Source organism: Mustelus asterias, unplaced genomic scaffold, assembly GCF_964213995.1.
Source record: "Mustelus asterias unplaced genomic scaffold, sMusAst1.hap1.1 HAP1_SCAFFOLD_1420, whole genome shotgun sequence".
Classification (NCBI taxonomy): Eukaryota; Metazoa; Chordata; class Chondrichthyes; order Carcharhiniformes; family Triakidae; genus Mustelus; species Mustelus asterias.
Genome location: NW_027591365.1, coordinates 1 through 27895, shown reverse-complemented (window position 1 = coordinate 27895; position 27895 = coordinate 1). Strand labels below are relative to the sequence as shown.

Genomic DNA, 27895 nt, shown 5'->3' with positions numbered 1-27895 from the left:
CTGCCCTCTGGCAACTAGGGATGGGCAGTAAATGCTGGCCCAGCCAGTGACGCCCATGTCCCACAAACGAATGAATAAAAGACCTGAGATTTGGATTGTACAACATCACTTTCAAACTTCATGTAAAATTCTATCATATTATGCTCAATCTTCCCTAAAGACAGCAATATAGCAAGATTATTTATTAGCCCTTTCCCATTGCACAATACAAGATTTAAAATATCCTATTCTCTAACTGGATCCTCAGCATACTATTTGAGAAAACCACCTTGCGTACATTTCAGTAATTTCATCCCCTCAGAATCAGTGTTAATTTGGCTTCCTGGGTCGATACGTGAATTGAAGTCCTCCGTGATTACAGCATTCCTGTGTTACCGTGCATTCCCGTGTTACCGTGCATTCCCGTGTTACCGTGCATTCCCGTGTTACCGTGCATTCCCGTGTTACCGTGCATTCCCGTGTTACCGTGCATTCCCGTGTTCCCGTGTTACCGTGCATTCCCGTGTTACCGTGCATTCCCGTGTTACCGTGCATTCCCGTGTTACCCGCACCTCTAATTTCCTGATTTATACCATGCCTTGCATTACGACTCAATAGCCTATAAACCTCTCCTACCAGCGTTTGCTGTCCCTTGCTGTTTTTTTTGCCATATACCCTTGCTTAGCAAAGTTCTGCCCACCAAAATTTTAAACTCAATTAACTTTTGGTGGGAGATAGTTCCATACTGCTACTACCCTTTATGTGAAGAAGTTGTTTCTAACTTTCTTTTGAACGACCTGGTTGAATTTTATAATTATGCCCACTTGTCAAAGAGAGAAACTTATTCAGCTTATGGTAGAATCTAACTACCCTTTCAATTCCTTTCAAAATCCTTAAAATATCAACCAAATGTCCATAACTCATCCTACATTCAATAAATATATGGTTAGTCCATGGAATCTCTCTTCATAATCTAACATATTGAGTCTGGTAATATTCTGATGCAGACTCGATGGTGTAATGGTTTCATTCTGATTTTTTACCTCTGTGTAACTCAAATTGAGGAGAGAAAACACCTGTGTCAAAAGTTGAGAGCATCTCAGGGTAACTTCCATTCAGATCCAAAATCATCCTCATGATTGACAAAACAATGCTTTTAATTTTGAGGCAGAGTCATTGATGGGGACAGTGTAGAGGGAGCTTTACTCTGTATCTAACCCCGTGCTGTACCTGTCCTGGGAGTGTTTGATGGGGACAGTGTAGAGGGAGCTTTACTCTGTATCTAACCCCGTGCTGTACCTGTCCTGGGAGTGTTTGATGGGGACAGTGTAGAGGGAGCTTTACTCTGTATCTAACCCCGTGCTGTACCTGTCCTGGGAGTGTTTGATGGGGACAGTGTAGGGGGAGCTTTACTCTGTATCTAACCCCGTGCTGTACCTGTCCTGGGAGTGTTTGATGGGAGACAGTGTAGAGGGAGCTTTACTCTGTATCTAACCCCGTGCTGTACCTGTCCTGGGAGGGTTTGATGGGGACAGTGTAGAGGGAGCTTTATTCTGTATCTTACCCCGTGCTATACCTGTCCTGGGAGTGTTTGATGGGGACAGTGTAGAGGGAGCTTTACTCTGTATCTAACCCCATGCTGTACCTGTCCTGGGAGTGTTTGATGGGGACAGTGAAGAGGGAGCTTTACTCTGTATCTAACCCCGTGCTGTACTTGTCCTGGGAATGTTTTATGGGTATGATGTGGAGATGCCGGCGTTGGACTGGGGTAAGCACAGTAAGAAGTCTCACAACACCAGGTTAAAGTCCAACAGGTTTATTTGGTAGCAAATACCATAAGCTTTCGGAGCACTGCCCCTTCATCAGATGGAGTGGAAATCTGTTCTCCAACAGTGCACAGACACAGAAATCAAGTTACAGAATACTAATTAGAATGCAAATCTCTACAGCCAGCCAGGTAAGGAGTCCTTTCGGTATCTTGTCTGCTTTCTTGCATGTTTGTAGAAACTTGATGTCTGTGTCGATATGCGCGATCGCTGGCTGTAGAGATTTGCATTCTAATTAGTATTCTGTAACTTGATTTGTGTGTCTGTGCACTGTTGGAGAACAGATATCCACTCCATCTGATGAAGGAGCTGTGCTCCGAAAGCTTATGCTATTTGCTACCAAATAAACCTGTTGGACTTTAACCTGGTGTTGTGAGACTTCTTACTATGTTTGATGGGGACAGTTTGATAGGGAGCTTTGTTTGATAGGGAGCCCTATGTTTGATAGGGAGCTTTACTCTGTATCTAACCCTGTGCTGTACCTGTCCTGGGAGTGTTTGATGGGGACAGTGTAGAGGGAGCTTTACTCTGTATCTAACCCCGTGCTGTACCTGTCCCGGGAGCGTTTGATGGGGACAGTGTAGAGGGAGCTTTACTCTGTATCTAACCCCGTGCTGTACTTGTCCTGGGAATGTTTGATGGAGCTTTGTTGGTGGGATTGATTTTTATCAGCAAGAGGTGAGACTCGTTGTCTTTTTTTGTTCCATAAAGCATTCTTGTTCATCGGTTATGTAATTAAATTCAGTAAATATTGCGCATCCAAGGGAACTCTGTATGCAGTGTGAAAGCTAGAGGATGATCAACACTGAATTACACAGGATGTGAAGCACAGAAACTAAACACTCAGCCCAGCTACTCCACACTGGTGTTTATGCTTCACATGAACCTCCTCCCACCCCTCTACAACAAACTGGGAAAGTGTTAATCGTCCCACCAGGGACTAAATATTCAGCTGCACATTTAGCTGTATTCTGGATTTCATCTTTTTGATATATGGTTAAGTTTTAAGAAGTTTTCATGAAGCTACATTTTTTTTAAATATGCAACATATCCCTGTGTAATCCTGAGATGTGACCTGCAGTGAGTGCAGCCTTTTAAACCTCTCCAATGTATTCAAGTACAGTTTATTCTGTTTATTTTCTGAGAGAGTAGTGAGGCTTTGATCCTAGTTTGTTCATTTGCCAAGCTTGCCATCACAGTCGTGCAGAAGGCATGAATGGTCATTTTCACACGGCCCATACGACTTGTTTTTCTGATCTAGACAAGTCACAGATCTCACAGAGCTTTCCAGCACTGCCACCAAGGTCTGTTTATGACTCAGTAAACATTAGCAAAAGCCAAACTCGTCCACTCGCTCTCTCCCTCCTCCCTCCCACGCACGCACACAAAAGAACTCTGCCAGCTTGCTCCCTGCACCGAGTGACAGACTGACCTTCCTCTTAGTTTCTTCGAAGAGGCTCATCAGACTCTCCCTAGCTGTAAGAATTGGATTGCTGGCAGCTAGGCTCCTCATGTAATAGTATACAGCATCCAGCTTCCGTCTCTGTTAAAAAAAACAAAAATAAAAGGAGCAAAGATGAAACCAGTTTAAAACACAGACACAGCTCAGCTGAACCCAATTACTGAGCATTCCCACAATTGTTTCATTTCACTGAAGTCTATTAGTCATAAATTATCTGAGTTTCATAAAACCGCTGGACATTCCCCCCCCCCCCCCTCCCCACAGTTGGCTTACCCCTCTGAGAACCAGAGCTCAGATTTATCAGACTCAACACAAGTATAATAAAGCAGCCCTCCCACACCCCTGACATGGCCCCTAGCTATTTTGTGAGGTGTGCGAGTGTTCAGCTTTAGAATGTCCTCATCAGCATGGGTGTACAGAAAACAATCCTGACAATTGCTGCTTAATGACGAGAGAGTTGTTAGTTAGCTACAAATACTAAAACCAAACCAAGGCTTCACACACCATGGATCACAACAACAATCCATATCAACCTGAAAATGTCCATCTGTGTGGTACTCCACATGGCTCAGGCTAAAGTTTATTTATTAGTCACAAGTTGGCTTACATTAACACTGCAATGAAGTTTCTGTGAAAATCCCCCAGTCGCCACAATCCGACGCCTGTTCGGGTACACTGAGGGAGAATTTAGCATGGCCAGCGCACCTAACCAGCATATCTTCCGGACTGTGGGAGGAAACCGGAGCACCCGGAGGAAACCCACGCAGACACGGAGAGAACGTGCAGACTCTGCACAGACAATGACCCAAGCCGGAATCGAACCCCAGTCCCTGGCACTGTGAAGCAGCAGTGCTAACTACTCTGCCACCATGTCGCCCTTAGGTGAAGATGTTACAGCCCAACTCCAAAGAGGTTACAATGCTTCCATTTCTCGCAGTTTTCTGGCATTAATTCAACATCAAAACTATAATTACAGCTTTTACTGCCAGATGATCAAATTCCTTACCCTGTTTTAAATGAGAAATTTAATCTTTTGAGAGTACAATGACTGCTCATCAACACTTCAAAACCATCCCACATTACATTCCTCGTGAACTAGTGACATCTAGTGACACAAAGAATCACCGCAGGTTCAAAACCCTGACACAGGTCAAGCTGATGCATCAATCTTCTTTGGCAGGAAGGATTAAGGAGAATCTCAAGGCATTTTATCATATATTAGGAACAAGAGGGTCACTAGAGAAAGAGTTGGTCCACTCAAAGGCAAAGGAGGGAAATTATGTGTGGAACCAAAAGAAGTCGGTGAGATACTTCATGAGTACTTTATATGCCAATTGATGATGTCTCGGTGGGGTGTGTAAACCCTCTAGAACAAGGCATCATTATGAGAGAGAAAGTGTTAGGTGTATTAAAAAGCATTAAGGTAGACAAATCCCCAGGGTCAGATGGCATCTACCCCCGATTACTGAGGGAGACAAGCAAGGAAATTGCTAACAGAAATCTTTGTTTCCTCATTGGCCACAGGTGAGATCCTAGAGGATTGGAGGATCGCCAACGTTGTCCTGTTATTTAAGAAGGGTAACCTAGGTAACTATAAGCCAGTGAGCTTGGCATCAGTAATAGTGAAATTGTTGGAGAAGATTCTTAGAGATAGGATCTATACACATTTGGAATTTAATCCGGACAAGTGCAAGGTGATGCATTTTGGTAGATCCAATTCAGGTGGGAACTATAATATAAATGGCAGAACCATCAGGAGCATAGACACACAGAGGGATCTGGGAGCACAGGTCCACAGATCCTTAAAAGTGGCAGCACAGGTGGAAAAGCTGGTGAAGAAAGCATATGGCATGCTTGCCTTCATCGGCCGGGGCATCGAGTATAAAAGTTGGCAAATTATGTTACAGTTGTATAAAACGCTGGTTAGGCCACATTTGGAATACTGTGTCCAATTCTGGTCGCCACTCTACCAGAAGGATGTGGAGGCTTTGTACAAAAAAGGTTTATCAGGATGTTGCCTGGTATAGAGGGTATTAGCTATGAGGAGAGATTGAATAAACTGGGATTGTTCTCCATTGAAAAATGGAGGCTGAGGCGCGACTTGATAGAAGCTTATAAAATTCTGAAGGGCACAGATAAGGTGAACAGTTGGAAGCTTTTTCCCAGGGCAGAAATGACAATTACAAGGGGGCACAAGTTCAAGATAAGGGGGAAAGGTTCAGTGGAAATGTGCGGGGGAATTTTATTTACACAAGTGATGGTGGGGGCCTGGAATGCACTGCCAAGTGGTGGTTGAGGCAGATATATTAGCGACACTTAAAACTTAACTGGATAGGCACATGAACAGGCGGGGGTATAGAGGGACAGAGGCGATGGGTCTAGGTAGGACGTGTTCGGCACAGGCTTGGTGGGCTGAAGGGCCTGTCCCTGTGCTGTACTGTTCTTTGGTTATCTCAAAAGCAGCAGCTTAGAATACTGAATAATTTGAAAACATATCACTGAAACAGGCTCAACATATCTCTTAATGCCATGAGAGCACTTCATATCCAATGAATTACTTTGAAACGCACTGACTTATGTAAGAAACCAGCACTGCTATTTTATGCACAGGAAGATTCCACAAAGAGCTGTAAGGGGAAAGGCCAGTTAATCTGTTTCTGGCAATGTCAGCTGAAGATGGAATATTGGCCAGGACACCCAGAAAACTCCCTGCTCTTCTTCATAATTTATTTTAACTGAAATAGGCAGATGTTTTTGCCTACAAAGAAATTTAACAGCACAAATCAGGAGGGTACATTTTGCGTAGCCACCAAACATGATATAAAAACAGAAAGTGCTGGAAAAAGTCAGCAAGTCTGGCAGCAACTGTGGAGAGAAAAACAGAGTTAAGGTTCCGAGTCCAGTATGACTCTTCCTCAAAACTAATCTGACAGTGAGAGAGAGAGCTGGATTCACGTGGAATAAAGGTTTGAATTTGAGGTGATCCAGGGGGTAGTAATTCTGCTCCCTCACACTGCTGGGTACAACAGCACACCTCGGGCACTCCCAATGATGTGCCAACACTTAGTATTTAAACAGCGAACAGGAACGGATGCAATTCAGAATTCCCCAAGGCTGAAATGAATCTGCAGGGACCAAGTGGCAAAGCAAGAAGCCAGAATATGAAGGAAGTGAACACAGAGCAGTTTCCACCCAGCTCCCTCTGGGCACATGTAAACATTGAACCTGCCAACCCCCCCTTGGGGAATAAAAATCTGTCACGCTGGTGCCATTGAGTAGCAGCATTCTCTACAATTGGGTTTTAGGTTTCTGACTGGAGCAGCAGGAAGGGAGCTTTGGACTGCAGTAAATCGTCACTATTTCCATTTGGTTTCCAGAAACCTAACCTCCCATATTCCAGCTGCAGACTCTTAGATCCCAGGTTTAACTGTGGATCGATTCTGTCACTGGGGTGAGAGAAGCAGAGTTACCTACATCAGCAGCGTCTCAGATCCCAGTGTCCTGGAAGGGTGCAGGGAGGAGGGGGTCAGTTGGGGCGGAGGAGAGAGCTGGGGAGGCTGTGGGTGAGGAGGGAGCCAGGGTGGGGGACTGGGTGGAGGAGAGCCGGTGAGGCTGTGGGTGAGGAGGGAGCCAGGGTGGGGGTGGAGGAACGAACCAGGGTGGGGGGAGTGGGTGGAGGAGAGAGATGGGGTGGGGGTGGGGTTGGAGGAGGGAGCCAGGGTGGGGGACTGGGTGGAGGAGAGAGCCGGGGAGGCTGTGGGTGGAGGAGGGAGCCAGGGTGGGTGTGGAGTAACAACCCAGAAGCAGATATAAACCAGGAAATGGGAGGGAAACCAGGAACTCAGGAAAATTACAATCTTTAGGAAAGTGATACTGGATAAACTGTTGGAGCTGTGGGCTGACAGGAGCCCGGGATAGTTGATGCGTTGATTGTAAGTTTCCAGAACTCTCCAGATTCAGGGGAGGTGCTATTAGATTGGAAGATAGCAAACGTAACTCGTTTATTCAAAAAGGGAAGGTGAGAAAAAGCAGGAATCTACCAGCCAGTTAGTTTAACATATGTCAAAGGGAAAATGTTAGAAGCCATTGTTAAAGTTATAGCAGTGCAACTGACTCAGTTCAAGGCAATCAGGCTTGTTTTGTGAAAGGAAAATCATGTTTAACCAAGTTATTGGAGTTCTTTAGGAACATTGAACATAGAAAATAGGAGCAGGAGTTGGCCATTCGGCCCTTTGAGCCTGCCCCACCATTCAATATGATCATGGCTGATCATGTACTATCAGTATCCCACTCCCACTTTCTCTCCAAACCCCTTGATCCCTTTAGCCACAAGGGCCACTTCCAGCTCCCTCTTGAACATATCTAACGAACTGACCCCAACAGCTTTCTGTGGTAGAGAATTCCACAGGTCCACAACTCTCTGAGTGAAGAAGTTCTTCCTCATCTCTGTCCTGAATGGTTTACCTCTTTATTCTTAGACTGTGACCCCTAGTTCTGCACTTCCCCAACATTGGGAACATTCTTCCCGCATCTAGCCTGTCCAGTCCCATCAGGATTTTATATGTTTCTACGAGATCCCCTCTCATTCTTCTAAATTCCAGTGAGTACAAGCCCAGTCGATTCAGTCTCTCTTCATATGTCAGTCCTGCCATTCCAGGAATCAGTCTGGTAACATGTGCCGTGGATAAAGGGGAACTGGTGGATGTACTGTACTTAGATTTCCATATAAGGTGCCACATTAAAGGGGAAATAAAAGCTCATGGTGTATGGGTAACATATTGGCATGAACAGAAGATTGGCTGGCTAACAGGAAGCAAAGAGTTGGCACAAATGGGTCTTTTTCAGGGTGGCCAGACATAATGAGTGGTGCTCCACAGGGATCAGTGCTGGGACCTCAAACTGTTTACAACTGATATCAATGAGTTAGATGAAGGGATTGTGATAACCCTCAGGACTTACATGGGGAATCCCTAATGAATCTTCCTGTGGGACTTGTGGAATACGAGTTCCCGTGGTAATAGGCGATTGCCTCCCCAGGTGAAACTCGTCTCCAGGGCCCTTGATAAGGCGGACCCCTGAGCGGGCCCAGTGTTCTAACAACCCAGGCGGGATTCCTGTATACGCACCACAGAGTTGTAGTTTAACTTTTGCTTTAATGGATAAAACATCATTCCTTTCCAATTGGCTTCCTAAGTTATTACAGGGATTAAAGGAATGGTTGTCAAGTTTGCTAATGATACAAAGATAGGTAGGAAAGTAAGGAGTGAAAAGGACATAAGGAGACTGCAAAAAGATAGGATGGATAGGTTAAGTGAGTGGGGAAGATCGGGCAAATGTCAGAAAATGTGTAATTGTTCATTTTGGCAGGAATAATAAAAAAGGAGCATTTTATCTAAATGGTGAGAAATTGCAGAGCTCCGAGGTGCAGAGGAATCTGGGTGTCCTCGTGCATGAATCTAAAGATTAGAATGCAGGTACAGCAAGAAATTAGGAAAGGTAATCACATACCATCGTGCATTGCAAGGAGCATTGAATACAAAAGTGGGGAGGCTGAAAGGGATTGATGAGACCACATTTGGAGTACTGTTAACAATGCTGGTCTATTTAAGGAAGGCTGTAAATGTGTTGGGAGCAATTCAGAGAAGGTTTAGCAGACTAATATCTGCAATGAGTGGTTTGCCTTATGAGGAAAGGCTGGACAAGCTAGGCTTGCATCCGCTGGAGTTTAGAAGAAGAGATGACTTGATCGGAACATACATGAAACATGAGGAGTATTGACAGGGTGGATGTGGAGAGGATGTTTCCTCTTGTAGGAGAATCAAGAACCAGGGATCGCTGTTTACAAATAAGGGGGTCGCTCATTTAAAACGGAGATGAGATGAGATTGGTTCACTCAGACTGTCGTGAGTCTTTGGAACTCTTCCTGAAAAGGTGATGGAAGCAGAATCTTTGAATATTTTTAAGGCAGAGGTAGATAGATTCTTGGTAAGCAAGGGGGTAATTGGTTACTATCAGGTCAGCTCTGATCTTATTAAGTGGCAGAGCAGGTTCGAGGGGCTGAATGGCCTACTCCTATTCTTGTTAGTATACATGTTCCTATGTCTGCTTGTATACATGCAACCCATCTGCCCAACACTTCCAGCGCCAGCTGCCCTGCATGTGGCAGAGTCTGCAGATAACATACTGGATTTATCAACCATTTCAAAGTCCATTGAACCAGAGGAAGGAAGTCATCCTCGATCCTGAGCCTAAGAAGGAGGAATAACAAGGCAGGCTCAAGGGGCCTTTCTCCTGCTCCTTTCTCTTGTGTTTTTTTGTCTCAATCTGATCTGCAGTATTCAGTGCTGGGGAAAGGTCAAGTCTCGGAAGAGCTGAGAGCTGCAGGGTGTTTGAGCTTTGTCCTTCCATCCATGTGCTCAAACTTCCTTTCCCTGGACCTGGTTTTTAAACTTAGTTGTGGTACAAGGATAACTGGATTCACAGCCTGAAATAGGGACTGGACTGTCAGTGTTCCCCTTGCCCTACCCACCATGTAGTAAAGAATTTCACCCCCTTTTCCAAAGGACCAATCCAGGGTTAAATACGCCAAGCTTACAGTAACCAGCTTCAGTCCAGGACAGAGCAAACAGAACACCTGAATCAGCAATCAGGCAGTAACAACATCTTCCTCGTCCACGCTCTCCACGCTGTCTCCTTCCGCTGAGAGGGATCCGCAAGCAAAAAAAACAGATTCCACCACACTTCAGCACTAAAACTGATCCACACTCATTTGACAAAAAGCATGCACTGCAATCCCAGGGGGAGATGAGGGAAACAGGAAGAAGAGATGGAAAAGTTATCTCACTGCTGTCAAGTGCCCTGTTTCACCACTTAGCCAAGAACTGGCAAAATTCATTGTAAATGTGGCGATATGAAAAAATGTAAACTCTGGCCCATAGCTATAGCTCCCCAGCATGAATCTCGCTGCTCTAAACTCTCCCACGCTGGTTGCACGGATGACAACACTTGGTAACAATGAGATATCTGCATACCAACCCACTCTCCTGGGTGCACTTCAAATACTCTGGACCATTAACCCTCAGATTGCTGACAAGCCCTGGGAATTTCCAGTGCCCCTGAGCCAGCCACATTTCTGCAGTGCACGCAGAACTCCAACACTGTAAAATACTTACCCAGTGAACGATTGGGAACTAATACTGTGCAGCTGACAGAAGTTAACATTTCTGTTGGCTTTGTCTCCTGTTTTTAGTTCAAACTTCACTTTTGTTTCATGAAATTCTTAAAAATGAATTGAGGAGACACTGTCTTGCTGTGCGAGACTCCCAAACTCTAATATCTACTAGGGTACAGTTATTATTCCACTTCCCTGGGAATTGGGGTCACCAACAGATAGTGAAACTGGTCGCCAATGTGGCATTTCCTAATGGATAGGATAAGCACAGATTGGACAGCTCTGATAGGATGCCCACATGGACTTCCAAATGGTATTTGAGTTTGACAGCTTCACATAGAGACAATTAGCGAAAATGGAAGTGATACAGTTGGAGGTGACTGCGTGACATGGTAACGATTTGGGAAGTAGGAGATAGGGACCGTGGCTCTGTTCTCTGATTGCTGGGATTTGTGATGTGGAGATGCCGGCGTTGGACTGGGGTGAACACAGTAAGAGTTTTAACAACACCAGGTTAAAGTCCAACAGCTTTATTTGGTAGCAAATACCATTAGCTTTCGGAGCGCTGCTCCTTCGTCAGATGTAGTGGAAATGTGCACATTTCCACTCCATCTGACGAAGGAGCAGCGCTCCGAAAGCGACTTTAACCTGGTGTTGTTAAAACTCTTACTGCTGGGATTTGACCAGGGATTTCAGCTTTCCCGTGTGGTTACCAATGACTTAGAAGAAAGAGCCACGCAGCCAAGTTTGCTGACCAGGCGAAGTTAGGAAGGGGAGTCAGTTCAGCACGAGAAACAGAAACTACAGAGGGATATTGGAAAATTGAGCTGGAAAAACTGTGACAGACGGAATTCAACATGCCAAAGGGACAGGCTTTGGATCAGAGGAAGATAAATCAGGAATAATCAGGGTATTTTCTTCATGGTGAGAAACTATGAGCTATGGAGAAACAAAGGGATTTGGCATTCCACTGAAAGCTAGTGCACAGGTACAGATAATCAGAGACCAATTGGAATATGGACCTTTATCTCAAAATATTCTGGATTTCTAATCTGAGGAAGTGATGAGAGTAAATAAACCCCGGCTAATGACTGGATTGTTCGGTTTATATTGTATGAGGTTTTGACTGTTGGGAAGGGCTGCACTCTGGGACTGTTATCCACTGGAGGACACAGCAACTAATGTTAGATTTGGGCAATCAACAACTGCACTTGTATGCAAGTTAAAGGGAACAGCAGCTAAGCTGTGTAACTCCCAAGTGTTCACTGATACAACCCAGATTAGAAGAAATAGTTCCATTAGCCAAAGCACCTGTCCTTTCATAGCTTAACATGTGCCCAGTTGTCAACCAGGGGCACAGGGGGTCAGTTTGAGAGTTCTGATGATGCTGTCCAACATTCTCGAGTTTATCTTTCATCCTTAGCCAGATACAGTTCAACTAAACGAGAGGAGGAGCAAGTGCAGCATAAACATCAGCAGGGACTGGCTGGGCCGAATGGTCTGTTGCTGTGCCCCATATACGTTATGTTATTTATGAAAGTCTTAACATTGGTCTATGCTGGTCTCCTAAATTGAAGCCTTTTGGAATATTTACTATATTCACCATCTTTGCTCAGCTGTGAATCCACCCATGTTCAGGCAGCATGTCAACACTCTGTCTACAGCCTCCTTATCTTTTCATCATAAGGACAGTTATACGAAAGCAATTACAAGATGTGGATAGACAGGGCCCCAGGATACTTCCAACACTTAGAACTGTAACGTAGCAAGAATCAACCATTCAGGACAGGAAGACACCAATTGTGCAGACAACGATTTTGGAATGAGATTCAATCATTTCTCAGTTATAAATAGAACCAATTGACAGTGAACTCAACATACATGTTTCAAAATGACTTCAATTCAAAAGCAGAAGAGTTCTTCAGTACAATGGGCTACTCAGACCTCAGTCTAACACCCTCACAGTAATGGAGCCATAATGCCACCTACTGGTCACTGCAGTACTGAACCATCTACAAGCCCCAAATCTACAAAGATTGGAATCCAATCCACTCTATTACTCCGGAACAGCGGAGCCTGTGTTAGGCAGGACTAATACAGACTAGAAATGGTGAAAAAACTGGAAAGATGTTAGAAACTCTCTGACAAAACAGAAAGTTGCGGGCTCAAGTCTCATTCCGGTAGTTAGGCACACAATCTAAACTGTTTCTTCAAAGCTGAATTGAAAGAGTGCTGGATTATCTTAGGATAAAAAGATTTGTATTTCTATGCAACCAACCATCTCAAATCACTTTACAGCCAATGAAGTCCTTTTTGAAGTAATTTGTACACAGCAAGCTTCCATGTACAGTAATGTGGTAACGATTTGATAATCTGTTGATTGAGGGCTAAATATTGGCCAGGACACCACAAATAATTCCCTTGCTCCTCTTCAAAACATTGCATCCACCTGAGAGGGCTTCATCCAACAGATGACCTATCCAGCATGGCAACAGTCCCTGGTTGATGAAACACTAAAACAAAGGCCCGACCTGCCTGTTTGACTGGTCAATAAAGATCCTGTGGTGCAGGCAGTTTCCCAATACCCCGACCAATATTCAGCCTTCCACCAAAGCTGATTAACTGCTCATTCACCTTATTGATATTATTGGGATCTTGCTGTGGTAAAATGGCTGCCACACATCTGTACACAACAGCAGTTTCTTCTTTTGAAAATTATTTACTGCAGATGAGGCACTTTGAGATGTTTAGGGCACATAAACGTATGTTAATGTTTTGGGGTAATGATTCATCAAATGAGTTAACAAATCAAGCTACAAAGTGCGTCATCTGTACAACTGGGTAAAAGCTTCAATGCTGGAAAGCCTGAGGATCAAGCTGAGGACCTCACCGTGTAGATGGCCAAAATAGCAAGCTGGTTGTAAGGGCGGCCGTTTTTCGGTGCAATCTGTTGGGCTTTCAAGTACCAACTGTGGAGAAGAGAGAGTAGGCGTTATAGAAAGGTCACATTCCAGCCTCCAACAACACAGTAAATACTCACCCTCTTGCTGCACACACGCTGATCAGATAGTTTCTGCCACTTCAGATATTTATATTTGAAGAGTTTTCCCACAGTTGAAAAGAAACAGTGGAATTCACCCTAACTGGAAAGGCTCTTGCATTTGATCCGGTCACTGAGTTCAAAGAATAGCATAAATGTTCTCTCTTTCACTCTCTCCCACCTCTCCACCCCCTTCCTTCTTTCTCAGGCCTTTCCCTCTTATCTCTCCCCTACTGCCTCCTCTCTTCATCCTCTCTCCCCTCCTCTATCCCTTCCCTCTCTTGCAATCCTCTTCCTTTCTCTCACCAGTTCTCCCATTCTCCCCTGTATATCCTCGCATCCTCTCACCATCTGTCCCCTCTCCCTTCTCTCCCCCAATCCACTCCCTGAATTTATCCTTATTTCCGTCTCTCTCACCTGTTCCTTAATCCTTTCCCTCCCTCCCTCTCAATCCTCTTTCCTTCTCCCTCCTCAAATCTTTGCCTTGAAAAGGATTGAACCAGTTGCCTCCCAACTAGCTCTCCTGTCTCCCTGAGTAGTCTCTTGTATGTTTTCACCACACTGCATGATAAATACCATTTGATCCCCTTCCTATTCTCACCAATGCTCCTCAATTACAGGGCTGTGGCTATCCCAATCAGCGCCTGAGAGCTCAGTCCTGTTGACCTCAGGAATCTTGCAAACAACAGCCTGATCTCCCACAAGCTAGCTTTCCTGATGTATGAACTTTCTCAGCCAGCCTTGCCTCTCCTGACAGATCAGGTGTCTAATTCTAGGTATCAATTTAGCTAACCTTCTGGTGCTCTCTGTGGCAACATGCTTAGAGCTGCATATCATTTGAGTGGGACTAGTCCAGAGCTTTTTATAGACTCATCATCATTCCCTGGACCTTCTGTCTCCCTTTGGTTAAAATCCAAAGATCTTGCTTGTTTTCTTACTGTTTACAAATGGCCCAGAGGTCTATCACTATCCTCTTTCACACCAACATGTTGCCTGTAAATGGCACCATTCACAGTCACCAGTCAGATTACAAATATATGTTGATGACACCAAAGAACAAAGAACAATACAGCACAGGAACAGGCCCTTCGGCCCTCCAAGCCCGCGCCGCTCCCTGGTCCAAACGAGACCATTCTTTTGTATCCCTCCATTCCCACTCCGTTCATGTGGCTATCTAGATAAGTCTTAAACGTTCCCAGTGTGTCCGCCTCCACCACCTTGCCTGGCAGCGCATTCCAGGCCCCCACCACCCTCTGTGTAAAATACGTCCTTCTGATATCTGTGTTAAACCTCCCCCCCGCCCCCTCACCTTGAACCTATGACCCCTCGTGAACGTCACCACCGACCTGGGAAAAAGCTTCCCACCGTTCACCCTATCTATGCCTTTCATAATTTTATACACCTCTATTAGGTTAACCCTCATCCTCCGTCTTTCCAGTGAGAACAACCCCAATTTACTCAATCTCTCCTCATAACTAAGCCCTTCCATACCAGGCAACATCCTGGTAAACCTCCTCTGCACTCTCTCTAAAGCCTCCACGTCCTTCTGGTAATGCGGCGACCAAAACTGGGCGCAATATTCCAAATGCGGCCGAACCAACGATCTATACAACTGCAACATCAGACCCCAACTTTTATACTCTATGCCCCGTCCTATAAAGGCAAGCATGCCATATGCCTTATTCACTACCTTCTCCACCTGTGACGTCACCTTCAAGGATCTGTGGACTTGCACACCCAAGTCCCTCTGCGTATCTACACCCTTTATGGTGACAATTCTACCTCGTCACCGTGCCTCTCAAGCCCTCTGCTGCCTCTTTATAAGACCATAAGATATAGAAGCAGAATTAGGCCATTTGGCCCATCGAGTCTGCTCCATCATTCAATCATTGCTGATAGGATTCTCATCCCCATTCTCCTGCCTTCTCCCTGTAACCCTTGATCCCCTTATTGATCAAGAACCTATCTATCTCTGTCTTAAAGACACTCAATGACCTGACCTCCACAGCCCTCTGTGACAATGAATTCCACAGATTCACCACTCTCTGGCTGAAGAAATTCCTCCTCATCTCAGTTTTGTCTAACTATCCAGTCTTGGGTGGTCTGCAATGTCAGAAGTGTCCTGGCAAGTCATATAAGTGGAGCTGCAGAGAGGTTTTAAATTAAATAGTTGGGGAAGGGTTCACATAAGGGGAGATTTGGAAAGGATGAGGCTATAGTTTAAGTTAGCGATGTGGGTAAAGGTAACCAGAGTATGACAGGAAGGGACAGAGCATTCAAACATAAGAATTGTGATAATAATATACATGTAGTTTATGTTCAAGAGGAATATTTAAAAATTCAGTGAAATTTTAGTCAGTTTATTTAAGGCAAGGATTGGAGGCAATACAGTGGAAGCATTACAGTGAAGGTTCACTAGATTGGTCCTTGGGTCCAAAGAGCTGTGCTATGATGAGAGGCTGAAAAAATTGGATCCATATTCATTGGACTTTAGAAGAATGAAACATCCTGAAGGAGCTTGACAAGGTAGACAGTGAGATGTTGTTTCATCCGGCTGGGGAAATCTAGAACAAGGGCACACTCTCAGGATAAGGGGCCACACATTTAAGACTGACATGAGGAGAAATGAGTGTCAGCACAGGCTCCGTTGGCAACACTCTTGTCTCTAGGTCAGAATGTTGAGGGTTCAAGTCCCAGTCCAAAGGGTTGAACACAAAAATCTAGCACGGCAGTAATGAGGGATGCTGCACTGACAGGTGACATTTCCAGATAAGACGTTAACCTGTGGTCCTGCTTTCCCTCTCACATGGATGTCAAAGATCCCATGGCACAATTTTCAAAGTAAGAAGTCTCACAACACCAGGTTAAAGTCCAACAGGTTTATTTGGGGTTTACAGATAGTGTGACATGAACCCAATATCCCGGTTGAGGCCGTCCTCATGTGTGCGGAACCTGGCTATCCCGAGGACAGCCTCAACCAGGATATTGGGTTCATGTCACACTATCTGTAACCCACACAACCTGCCTGGATGTGCAAAATCTCACTAGCTGTCCTGTCTGGAGACAATACACATCTCTTTAACCTGTGCTTAATGCTCCCTCCACTCACATTGTCTGTACCTTTAAGATTTGATTAGCTGTAAAGGCTCACATTCCAATCATTATTCATGTAAATCGAGTTTGCGTCTTTGTGCCCTGTGTATGATCAGAACTCCCACCCACCTGACGAAGGAACAGCTGTCGCGCGGGGGGGGGGGAGGCGGGCGGCGACGGCCCTTGAGGACATCATGATGGTGAAAGGCAAATCTATAAGATGCAAAGCAGACAGTTCAAAGGCCTGAATGGTCATCCCCAGCTCTGATGGACCTCCAGGCTGGCTGGAAAGATTATTTAACAATTACAATAATTATTGGGAAGTAGGGACAGAAACTAAGCTTGTCAACACTAGGTTTTGTGTGAGAAAATAGAAAATAAATGAAGGGGAGGAGGTGTAACTAACTGCCACCTTCCTGCGGCCAACGCAGTGAAGTAAAAGCAGCTGTGCCTGGGAGAAATCTCCTTTGTTATTCCTTTGTTAAAATCAGACAGAAAAGTAAACAGGAGGAAAAAGAAAGCATCAATAAACAGAGTGAGAGTGGTGGGTTTATTCCACAACCAGCTCTTTCGTTAACTGGACAGCAATACTGCACCTGCGAGCCTTGCCGTAGTTTGTGGTGTCACTGGCTTGTTCTCTGTAGCGAGCAATGTCTCCCTGACAGATCATACATCGCTGGGCACTGATCAGTGCATACTTCACCTATAATACAACAACAGCAAATGACAACACCATTTCTGCACCAATCCGTCACATGCAGAGGAGTGCTGCAAACGTCACCGTGGCTGTGCGCCTGCAGCCAGAGTGCGCGCCAAGTTGAGGAGACATACAGAACAAATCATTGACAAGCACTGGGCAGCACGGTGGCACAGTGGTTAGCACTGCTGTCTCACAGAGCCAGAGACCCAGGTCTGAATCCAGCCTCAGGTCACTGTCTGTGTGGGGTTTGCACGGTTTCCCCGTGTCTGCGTGGGTTTCCTCCGGGTGCTCCAGTTTCCTCCCACAGTCTGAAGATGTGCGGGTCAGGTGGATTGACAATGCTGATTTGCCCCTTTGTGTCCCAAGATGTGCAAGTCAGGGGAATTAGCAGGGTAAATATGTGGAGTTCCTGGGATAGGATAGTGGGGCTGGGTCTGGGCAAGACGTACTGTCAGAGAGTCAGTACAGACTCGATGGGCCGAATAGCTTCCTACTGCACTGTAGGGTTTCTATGAAGGTGTGCAAACAGCATGATTTTAAGTGGAACTGAAGCAACAAGTACTCTAGAGAACAGTACAGCTCACTGATGTTCGGAAAACATCAAACAGAAATGTTAACTTTGCTTCTCTCTCAGCAAATGATCTATTCAGTATTTGCAGCAAATCTTTTCAAGAACATTACTTCAGAATGGCACAAGATATAATTATCAGTAACAGGAAGAGGCAGTGAACATGTAAATGGGGACAGTGAGTGTGTGACAGGATGGTTCAGTGTGTTGGGACAGTGAGTGTGTGACAGGATGGTTCAGTGTGCTGGGACAGTGAGTGTGTGACAGGATGGTTCAGTGTGCTGGGACAGTGAGTGTGTGACAGGATGGTTCAGTGTGTTGGGACAGTGAGTGTGTGACAGGATGGTTCAGTGTGCTGGGACAGTGAGTGTGTGACAGGATGGTTCAGTGTGCTGGGACAGTGAGTGTGTGACAGGATGGTTCAGTGTGTTGGGACAGTGAGTGTGTGACAGGATGGTTCAGTGTGCTGGGACAGTGAGTGTGTGACAGGATGGTTCAGTGTGTTGGGACAGTGAGTGTGTGACAGGATGGTTCAGTGTGTTGGGACAGTGAGTGCAGGACAGGATGGTTCAGTGTGCTGGGACAGTGAGTGTGTGACAGAATGGTTCAGTGTGCTGGGACAGTGAGTGTGTGACAGGATGGTTCAGTGTGCTGGGACAGTGAGTGTGTGACAGGACGGTTCAGTGTGCTGGGACAGTGAGTGTGTGACAGGATGGTTCAGTGTGCTGGGACAGTGAGTGCAGGACAGGATGGTTCAGTGTGCTGGGACAGTGAGTGTGTGACAGGATGGTTCAGTGTGCTGGGACAGTGAGTGCAGGACAGGATGGTTCAGTGTGCTGGGACAGTGAGTGTGTGACAGGATGGTTCAGTGTGCTGGGACAGTGAGTGCAGGACAGGATGGTTCAGTGTGCTGGGACAGAGAGTGTGTGACAGGATGGTTCAGTGTGCTGGGACAGTGAGTGTGTGACAGGATGGTTCAGTGTGTTGGGACAGTGAGTGTGTGACAGGATGGTTCAGTGTGCTGGGACAGTGAGTGCGGGACAGGATGGTTCAGTGTGTTGGGACAGTGAGTGTGTGACAGGACGGTTCAGTGTGCTGGGACAGTGAGTGCGGGACAGGATGGTTCAGTGTGTTGGGACAGTGAGTGTGTGACAGGACGGTTCAGTGTGCTGGGACAGTGAGTGCGGGACAGGATGGTTCAGTGTGTTGGGACAGTGAGTGTGTGACAGGATGGTTCAGTGTGCTGGGACAGTGAGTGTGTGACAGGATGGTTCAGTGTGCTGGGACAGTGAGTGTGTGACAGGATGGTTCAGTGTGCTGGGACAGTGAGTGTGTGACAGGATGGTTCAGTGTGCTGGGACAGTGAGTGTGTGACAGGATGGTTCAGTGTGCTGGGACAGTGAGTGTGTGACAGGATGGTTCAGTGTGTTGGGACAGTGAGTGTGTGACAGGATGGTTCATTGTGTTGGGACAATGAGTGTGTGACAGGATGGTTCAGTGTGTTGGGACAGTGAGTGTGTGACAGGATGGTTCAGTGTGTTGGGACAGTGAGTGTGTGACAGGATGGTTCAGTGTGTTGGGACAGTGAGTGTGTGACAGGATGGTTCAGTGTGCTGGGACAGTGAGTGCGGGACAGGGTGGTTCAGTGTGCTGGGACAGTGAGTGTGTGACAGGATGGTTCAGTGTGCTGGGACAGTGAGTGTGTGACAGGACGGTTCAGTGTGCTGGGACAGTGAGTGCGGGACAGGATGGTTCAGTGTGCTGGGACAGTGAGTGTGTGACAGGATGGTTCAGTGTGCTGGGACAGTGAGTGCGGGACAGGATGGTTCAGTGTGTTGGGACAGTGAGTGCGGGACAGGATGGTTCAGTGTGTTGGGACAGTGAGTGTGTGACAGGATGGTTCAGTGTGCTGGGACAGTGAGTGTGTGACAGGATGGTTCAGTGTGTTGGGACAGTGAGTGTGTGACAGGATGGTTCAGTGTGTTGGGACAGTGAGTGTGTGACAGGATGGTTCAGTGTGCTGGGACAGTGAGTGCGGGACAGGATGGTTCAGTGTGTTGGGACAGTGAGTGTGTGACAGGATGGTTCAGTGTGTTGGGACAGTGAGTGTGTGACAGGATGGTTCAGTGTGCTGGGACAGTGAGTGCGGGACAGGATGGTTCAGTGTGTTGGGACAGTGAGTGTGTGACAGGATGGTTCAGTGTGTTGGGACAGTGAGTGTGTGACAGGATGGTTCAGTGTGTTGGGACAGTGAGTGCGGGACAGGATGGTTCAGTGTGTTGGGACAGTGAGTGTGTGACAGGATGGTTCAGTGTGCTGGGACAGTGAGTGTGTGACAGGGTGGTTCAGTGTGCTGGGACAGTGAGTGTGTGACAGGATGGTTCAGTGTGCTGGGACAGTGAGTGTGTGACAGGATGGTTCAGTGTGTTGGGACAGTGAGTGTGTGACAGGATGGTTCAGTGTGCTGGGACAGTGAGTGCGGGACAGGATGGTTCAGTGTGCTGGGACAGTGAGTGTGTGACAGGATGGTTCAGTGTGCTGGGACAGTGAGTGTGTGACAGGATGGTTCAGTGTGTTGGGACAGTGAGTGTGTGACAGGATGGTTCAGTGTGCTGGGACAGTGAGTGTGTGACAGGATGGTTCAGTGTGTTGGGACAGTGAGTGCGGGACAGGATGGTTCAGTGTGTTGGGACAGTGAGTGTGTGACAGGATGGTTCAGTGTGCTGGGACAGTGAGTGTGTGACAGGATGGTTCAGTGTGTTGGGACAGTGAGTGTGTGACAGGATGGTTCAGTGTGTTGGGACAGTGAGTGCGGGACAGGATGGTTCAGTGTGCTGGGACAGTGAGTGTGTGACAGGATGGTTCAGTGTGCTGGGACAGTGAGTGTGTGACAGGACGGTTCAGTGTGCTGGGACAGTGAGTGCAGGACAGGGTGGTTCAGTGTGCTGGGACAGTGAGTGTGTGACAGGATGGTTCAGTGTGCTGGGACAGTGAGTGTGAGACAGGATGGTTCAGTGTGTTGGGACAGTGAGTGTGTGACAGGATGGTTCAGTGTGCTGGGACAGTGAGTGTGTGACAGGATGGTTCAGTGTGCTGGGACAGTGAGTGCGGGACAGGATGGTTCAGTGTGTTGGGACAGTGAGTGTGTGACAGGATGGTTCAGTGTGTTGGGACAGTGAGTGTGTGACAGGATGGTTCAGTGTGTTGGGACAGTGAGTGTGTGACAGGATGGTTCAGTGTGCTGGGACAGTGAGTGCAGGACAGGATGGTTCAGTGTGTTGGGACAGTGAGTGTGTGACAGGATGGTTCAGTGTGCTGGGACAGTGAGTGCAGGACAGGGTGGTTCAGTGTGTTGGGACAGTGAGTGCAGGACAGGGTGGTTCAGTGTGTTGGGACAGTGAGTGCAGGACAGGATGGTTCAGTGTGCTGGGACAGTGAGTGTGTGACAGGATGGTTCAGTGTGTTGGGACAGTGAGTGTGTGACAGGATGGTTCAGTGTGCTGGGACAGTGAGTGTGTGACAGGATGGTTCAGTGTGCTGGGACAGTGAGTGTGTGACAGGATGGTTCAGTGTGTTGGGACAGTGAGTGCAGGACAGGATGGTTCAGTGTGTTGGGACAGTGAGTGTGTGACAGGATGGTTCAGTGTGCTGGGACAGTGAGTGTGTGACAGGATGGTTCAGTGTGCTGGGACAGTGAGTGTGTGACAGGACGGTTCAGTGTGTTGGGACAGTGAGTGTGTGACAGGATGGTTCAGTGTGCTGGGACAGTGAGTGTGTGACAGGATGGTTCAGTGTGCTGGGACAGTGAGAGTGTGACAGGACGGTTCAGTGTGCTGGGACAGTGAGTGTGTGACAGGATGGTTCAGTGTGCTGGGACAGTGAGTGCGGGACAGGATGGTTCAGTGTGCTGGGACAGTGAGTGCGGGACAGGATGGTTCAGTGTGTTGGGACAGTGAGTGTGTGACAGGACGGTTCAGTGTGTTGGGACAGTGAGTGTGTGACAGGACGGTTCAGTGTGTTGGGACAGTGAGTGTGTGACAGGATGGTTCAGTGTGCTGGGACAGTGAGTGTGTGACAGGATGGTTCAGTGTGCTGGGACAGTGAGTGTGTGACAGGATGGTTCAGTGTGCTGGGACAGTGAGTGTGTGACAGGATGGTTCAGTGTGCTGGGACAGTGAGTGTGTGACAGGATGGTTCAGTGTGTTGGGACAGTGAGTGTGTGACAGGATGGTTCAGTGTGCTGGGACAGTGAGTGTGTGACAGGATGGTTCAGTGTGCTGGGACAGTGAGTGTGTGACAGGATGGTTCAGTGTGCTGGGACAGTGAGTGCGGGACAGGGTGGTTCAGTGTGCTGGGACAGTGAGTGTGTGACAGGATGGTTCAGTGTGTTGGGACAGTGAGTGTGTGACAGGATGGTTCAGTGTGTTGGGACAGTGAGTGTGTGACAGGATGGTTCAGTGTGCTGGGACAGTGAGTGTGTGACAGGATGGTTCAGTGTGCTGGGACAGTGAGTGCGGGACAGGATGGTTCAGTGTGTTGGGACAGTGAGTGTGTGACAGGATGGTTCAGTGTGCTGGGACAGTGAGTGTGTGACAGGATGGTTCAGTGTGCTGGGACAGTGAGTGCGGGACAGGATGGTTCAGTGTGTTGGGACAGTGAGTGTGTGACAGGATGGTTCAGTGTGCTGGGACAGTGAGTGTGTGACAGGATGGTTCAGTGTGCTGGGACAGTGAGTGCGGGACAGGATGGTTCAGTGTGCTGGGACAGTGAGTGTGTGACAGGATGGTTCAGTGTGTTGGGACAGTGAGTGTGTGACAGGATGGTTCAGTGTGGTGGGACAGTGAGTGTGTGACAGGATGGTTCAGTGTGCTGGGACAGTGAGTGTGTGACAGGATGGTTCAGTGTGTTGGGACAGTGAGTGTGTGACAGGATGGTTCAGTGTGCTGGGACAGTGAGTGTGTGACAGGATGGTTCAGTGTGTTGGGACAGTGAGTGCGGGACAGGATGGTTCAGTGTGTTGGGACACTGAGTGCAGAACAGGATGGTTCAGTGTGCTGGGACAGTGAGTGCAGGACAGGGTGGTTCAGTGTGCTGGGACAGTGAGTGTGTGACAGGATGGTTCAGTGTGTTGGGACAGTGAGTGTGTGACAGGATGGTTCAGTGTGTTGGGACAGTGAGTGCGGGACAGGATGGTTCAGTGTGTTGGGACAGTGAGTGCAGGACAGGATGGTTCAGTGTGCTGGGACAGTGAGTGCAGGACAGGGTGGTTCAGTGTGCTGGGACAGTGAGTGTGTGACAGGATGGTTCAGTGTGCTGGGACAGTGAGTGCGGGACAGGATGGTTCAGTGTGCTGGGACAGTGAGTGTGTGACAGGATGGTTCAGTGTGCTGGGACAGTGAGTGTGTGACAGGACGGTTCAGTGTGCTGGGACAGTGAGTGCAGGACAGGATGGTTCAGTGTGTTGGGACAGTGAGTGCAGGACAGGGTGGTTCAGTGTGCTGGGACAGTGAGTGTGTGACAGGATGGTTCAGTGTGCTGGGACAGTGAGTGCAGGACAGGGTGGTTCAGTGTGCTGGGACAGTGAGTGCAGGACAGGGTGGTTCAGTGTGTTGGGACAGTGAGTGCAGGACAGGGTGGTTCAGTGTGTTGGGACAGTGAGTGCAGGACAGGGTGGTTCAGTGTGCTGGGACAGTGAGTGTGTGACAGGATGGTTCAGTGTGCTGGGACAGTGAGTGTATGACAGGGTGGTTCAGTGTGTTGGGACAGTGAGTGCAGGACAGGGTGGTTCAGTGTGTTGGGACAGTGAGTGTGTGACAGGATGGTTCAGTGTGCTGGGACAGTGAGTGTGTGACAGGGTGGTTCAGTGTGCTGGGACAGTGAGTGTGTGACAGGATGGTTCAGTGTGTTGGGCTGAGTGACTGACAGCGATGTTGCAGTGTATTAGGCACGTCGTGTGAGATGGGCTGGTACAGTGTTTGGGACAGTGCATGTGTTATTGTGCAGTTGTGGTGTTGAGGCTTCAAGTATTTTATTGCAATTTTACTGAAGTATTGACTGAGGTTCTGAATGTGCTTTACTATCATCATGCCTGCAGAATGTTCCACTGATAATCCTGTCGTCTGTAACCCCAGGAATTACAACATTGAGCAATTCGTTGATAAAAATATCATGAACCTTTCTCCGCCCCATCTGAAAAATAGCATCGCCTCAGTGCTTTGTGCTTGAAGTGAGGCGGCGGGACAGTGCGCTGAGGCGGCGGGACAGTGCGCTGAGGCGGCGGGACAGTGCGCTGAGGCGGCGGGACAGTGCGCTGAGGCGGCGGGACAGTGCGCTGAGGCGGCGGGACAGTGCGCTGAGGCGGCGGGACAGTGCGCTGAGGCGGCGGGACAGTGCGCTGAGGCGGCGGGACAGTGCGCTGAGGCGGCGGGACAGTGCGCTGAGGCGGCGGGACAGTGCGCTGAGGCGGCGGGACAGTGCGCTGAGGCGGCGGGACAGTGCGCTGAGGCGGCGGGACAGTGCGCTGAGGCGGCGGGACAGTGCGCTGAGGCGGCGGGACAGTGCGCTGAGGCGGCGGGACAGTGCGCTGAGGCGGCGGGACAGTGCGCTGAGGCGGCGGGACAGTGCGCTGAGGCGGCGGGACAGTGCGCTGAGGCGGCGGGACAGTGCGCTGAGGCGGCGGGACAGTGCGCTGAGGCGGCGGGACAGTGCGCTGAGGCGGCGGGACAGTGCGCTGAGGCGGCGGGACAGTGCGCTGAGGCGGCGGGACAGTGCGCTGAGGCGGCGGGACAGTGCGCTGAGGCGGCGGGACAGTGCGCTGAGGCGGCGGGACAGTGCGCTGAGGCGGCGGGACAGTGCGCTGAGGCGGCGGGACAGTGCGCTGAGGCGGCGGGACAGTGCGCTGAGGCGGCGGGACAGTGCGCTGAGGCGGCGGGACAGTGCGCTGAGGCGGCGGGACAGTGCGCTGAGGCGGCGGGACAGTGCGCTGAGGCGGCGGGACAGTGCGCTGAGGCGGCGGGACAGTGCGCTGAGGCGGCGGGACAGTGCGCTGAGGCGGCGGGACAGTGCGCTGAGGCGGCGGGACAGTGCGCTGAGGCGGCGGGACAGTGCGCTGAGGCGGCGGGACAGTGCGCTGAGGCGGCGGGACAGTGCGCTGAGGCGGCGGGACAGTGCGCTGAGGCGGCGGGACAGTGCGCTGAGGCGGCGGGACAGTGCGCTGAGGCGGCGGGACAGTGCGCTGAGGCGGCGGGACAGTGCGCTGAGGCGGCGGGACAGTGCGCTGAGGCGGCGGGACAGTGCGCTGAGGCGGCGGGACAGTGCGCTGAGGCGGCGGGACAGTGCGCTGAGGCGGCGGGACAGTGCGCTGAGGCGGCGGGACAGTGCGCTGAGGCGGCGGGACAGTGCGCTGAGGCGGCGGGACAGTGCGCTGAGGCGGCGGGACAGTGCGCTGAGGCGGCGGGACAGTGCGCTGAGGCGGCGGGACAGTGCGCTGAGGCGGCGGGACAGTGCGCTGAGGCGGCGGGACAGTGCGCTGAGGCGGCGGGACAGTGCGCTGAGGCGGCGGGACAGTGCGCTGAGGCGGCGGGACAGTGCGCTGAGGCGGCGGGACAGTGCGCTGAGGCGGCGGGACAGTGCGCTGAGGCGGCGGGACAGTGCGCTGAGGCGGCGGGACAGTGCGCTGAGGCGGCGGGACAGTGCGCTGAGGCGGCGGGACAGTGCGCTGAGGCGGCGGGACAGTGCGCTGAGGCGGCGGGACAGTGCGCTGAGGCGGCGGGACAGTGCGCTGAGGCGGCGGGACAGTGCGCTGAGGCGGCGGGACAGTGCGCTGAGGCGGCGGGACAGTGCGCTGAGGCGGCGGGACAGTACGCTGAGGCGGCGGGACAGTACGCTGAGGCGGCGGGACAGTACGCTGAGGCGGCGGGACAGTACGCTGAGGCGGCGGGACAGTACGCTGAGGCGGCGGGACAGTACGCTGAGGCGGCGGGACAGTACGCTGAGGCGGCGGGACAGTATACTGAGGCGGCGGGACAGTATGCTGAGGTGGCGGGACAGTATGCTGAGGCGGCGGGACAGTATGCTGAGGCGGCGGGACAGTATGCTGAGGCGGGACAGTATGCTGAGGCGCTGACGTACAGCACTGCACAACAAGGCCCATGGACATGGCCCATGTGACACTGAACCATCCTGTCCCAGCATTCTGAATGAAGAATTCAAGCAAGAGGGAAAAACACAAACAGGAATAACCAACTGGTCAGACAGCCACACATCCTGACTCTCAGTCAAAGAACAATACAGCACAGGAACAGGCCCTTCGGCCCTCCAAGCCCGTGCTGCTCCCTGGTCCAAACTAGACCATTCTTTTGTATCCCTCCATTCCCACTCCAGTCACTTGAGGTACATTCAGTCACACAGCCAGAATGGGAAGGAAACATCAGCATTACTAAATCCTCTTTAAACAACATGGAGAGAGACAAGAATATTTCTTCCAAGCTACTCCAATGTGAATGTTTTTTTAAATTTAGTCAATTAACGAGGAATATTGAACAAAATGAATCACTTGAACAAGAGGTGAAAAGAGATCTGTTCAGGGTCAGGAAAAGGCTTGGGAAGACGTACAAGACGCTTTACTGTCTCAGGATCAAGCTCTCACCTGACTACTGATCCCAGCCTCCTGCAGTCTATCGCAGAGGAATTAAAGATTAAAAGTCTGATGGTACACAGCAGTTAGGAGGCAATCAGACCAGAGACACAGACAGACATATGGTTAATAACCAGGGCAAGTGATTTATCAATAGCACCAATTTGAATATAAATTCCACTGACTCCAGGACCTGTTGCACAAAATGGCTTCAGCTAATCAATTCTTCCACTTCCTGTCTGTATGGAATAGTGTAGAATCATAGAAACCCTACAGTGCAGAAGGAGGCCATTCGGCCCATCGAGTCTGCACCGACCACAATCCCACCCAGGCCCTACCCCCACATATTTACCCGCTAATCCCTCTAACCTACGCATCCCAGGACTCTAAGGGGCAATTTTTAACCTGGCCAATCAACCTAACCCGCACATCTTTGGACTGTGGGAGGAAACCGGAGCACCTGGAGGAAACCCACGCAGACACGAGGAGAATGTGCAAACTCCACACAGACAGTGACCCGAGCCGGGAATCGAACCCGGGACCCTGGAGCTGTGAAGCAGCAGTGCTAACCACTGTGCTACCGTGCCGCCCGTAGAAGAATCAGATTCCCTCTCACCCACTTTCAATAGCAATGAATCAGAGTGTGAACTGCTCGCCTATACTTACCACTTTACGAAGTGGCTTGCTGCGTATGGCCATCCCATCCATGTAGTCCTCCAGCTTAAACTGGTATGTAACATGCAGTTTGTGCAGGAGGCTGTCAAAGAAGTTGGTCCCCTAAAACAGAAGCAACTCCTGGATTATCCACAATCTGGCCAACAACCCTCACTGCACAGTGTGCACCCCCTGTTCCAAAAGGATTTTCCATTGGGTAATGCGATATTCATATAATTCAAGGAACTTTGGAAGCTTTCTCCTGCTCACGTGAAAGCTGGTCTAAGCTGCCGGTGGGCACGTACATAAAGGACCCTCAGAATGATAACAGAGAGCAGAAAACATCGAGAGAATCTGAGCAAGGGACAGTGGAGGAAGACTTCACATCACAAGAAGGGGTAGTTAGGCATCAATTACAGGGAATATATATTTTAATTAACCTTTGGGGTGGCATGGCAGCACAGTGGTTAGCACTGCTGCCTCAGCGCCAGGGACCCGGGTTCAATTTCGGCCTCGGATAACTGTGTGTGTGGAGTCTGCACATTCTCCCCATGTCTGCATGGGCTTCCTCCAGGTGCTCCAGTTTCCTCCCACAGTCTAAATATTAGGTTAGGTTGATTGGCCGTGATAAATGGGGATTAGCAGGGTAAATATGTGGGGTTATGGGGATAGCACAGGACCTGAGTGGGATTGCTGTCTGTGCAGGCTCGATGGGCAAAATGGTCTCCTTCTGCACTGTAGATTCTATGATTCTAGAACTTGAACTA

At 49.2% G+C, this 27895-nt stretch overlaps 1 protein-coding gene across 1 annotated transcript in view; it reads right to left on the bottom strand.

Moving 5' to 3' along the window:
* LOC144488260 (telomerase-binding protein EST1A-like) overlaps positions 1–27251 on the bottom strand; it is a gene marked incomplete at its 5' end in the record, with an annotated part of 79833 nt that extends 52582 nt beyond the window's left edge. Inside the window, 4 exons of the mRNA XM_078206300.1 lie at positions 3238–3348; positions 13329–13407; positions 17168–17274; positions 27141–27251. Of these exons, the coding sequence (XP_078062426.1) occupies positions 3238–3348; positions 13329–13407; positions 17168–17274; positions 27141–27251 (408 nt within the window). The remainder of the gene's footprint in view (positions 1–3237; positions 3349–13328; positions 13408–17167; positions 17275–27140) is intronic.
* Between the last annotated feature and the right edge of the window lie 644 nt (positions 27252–27895).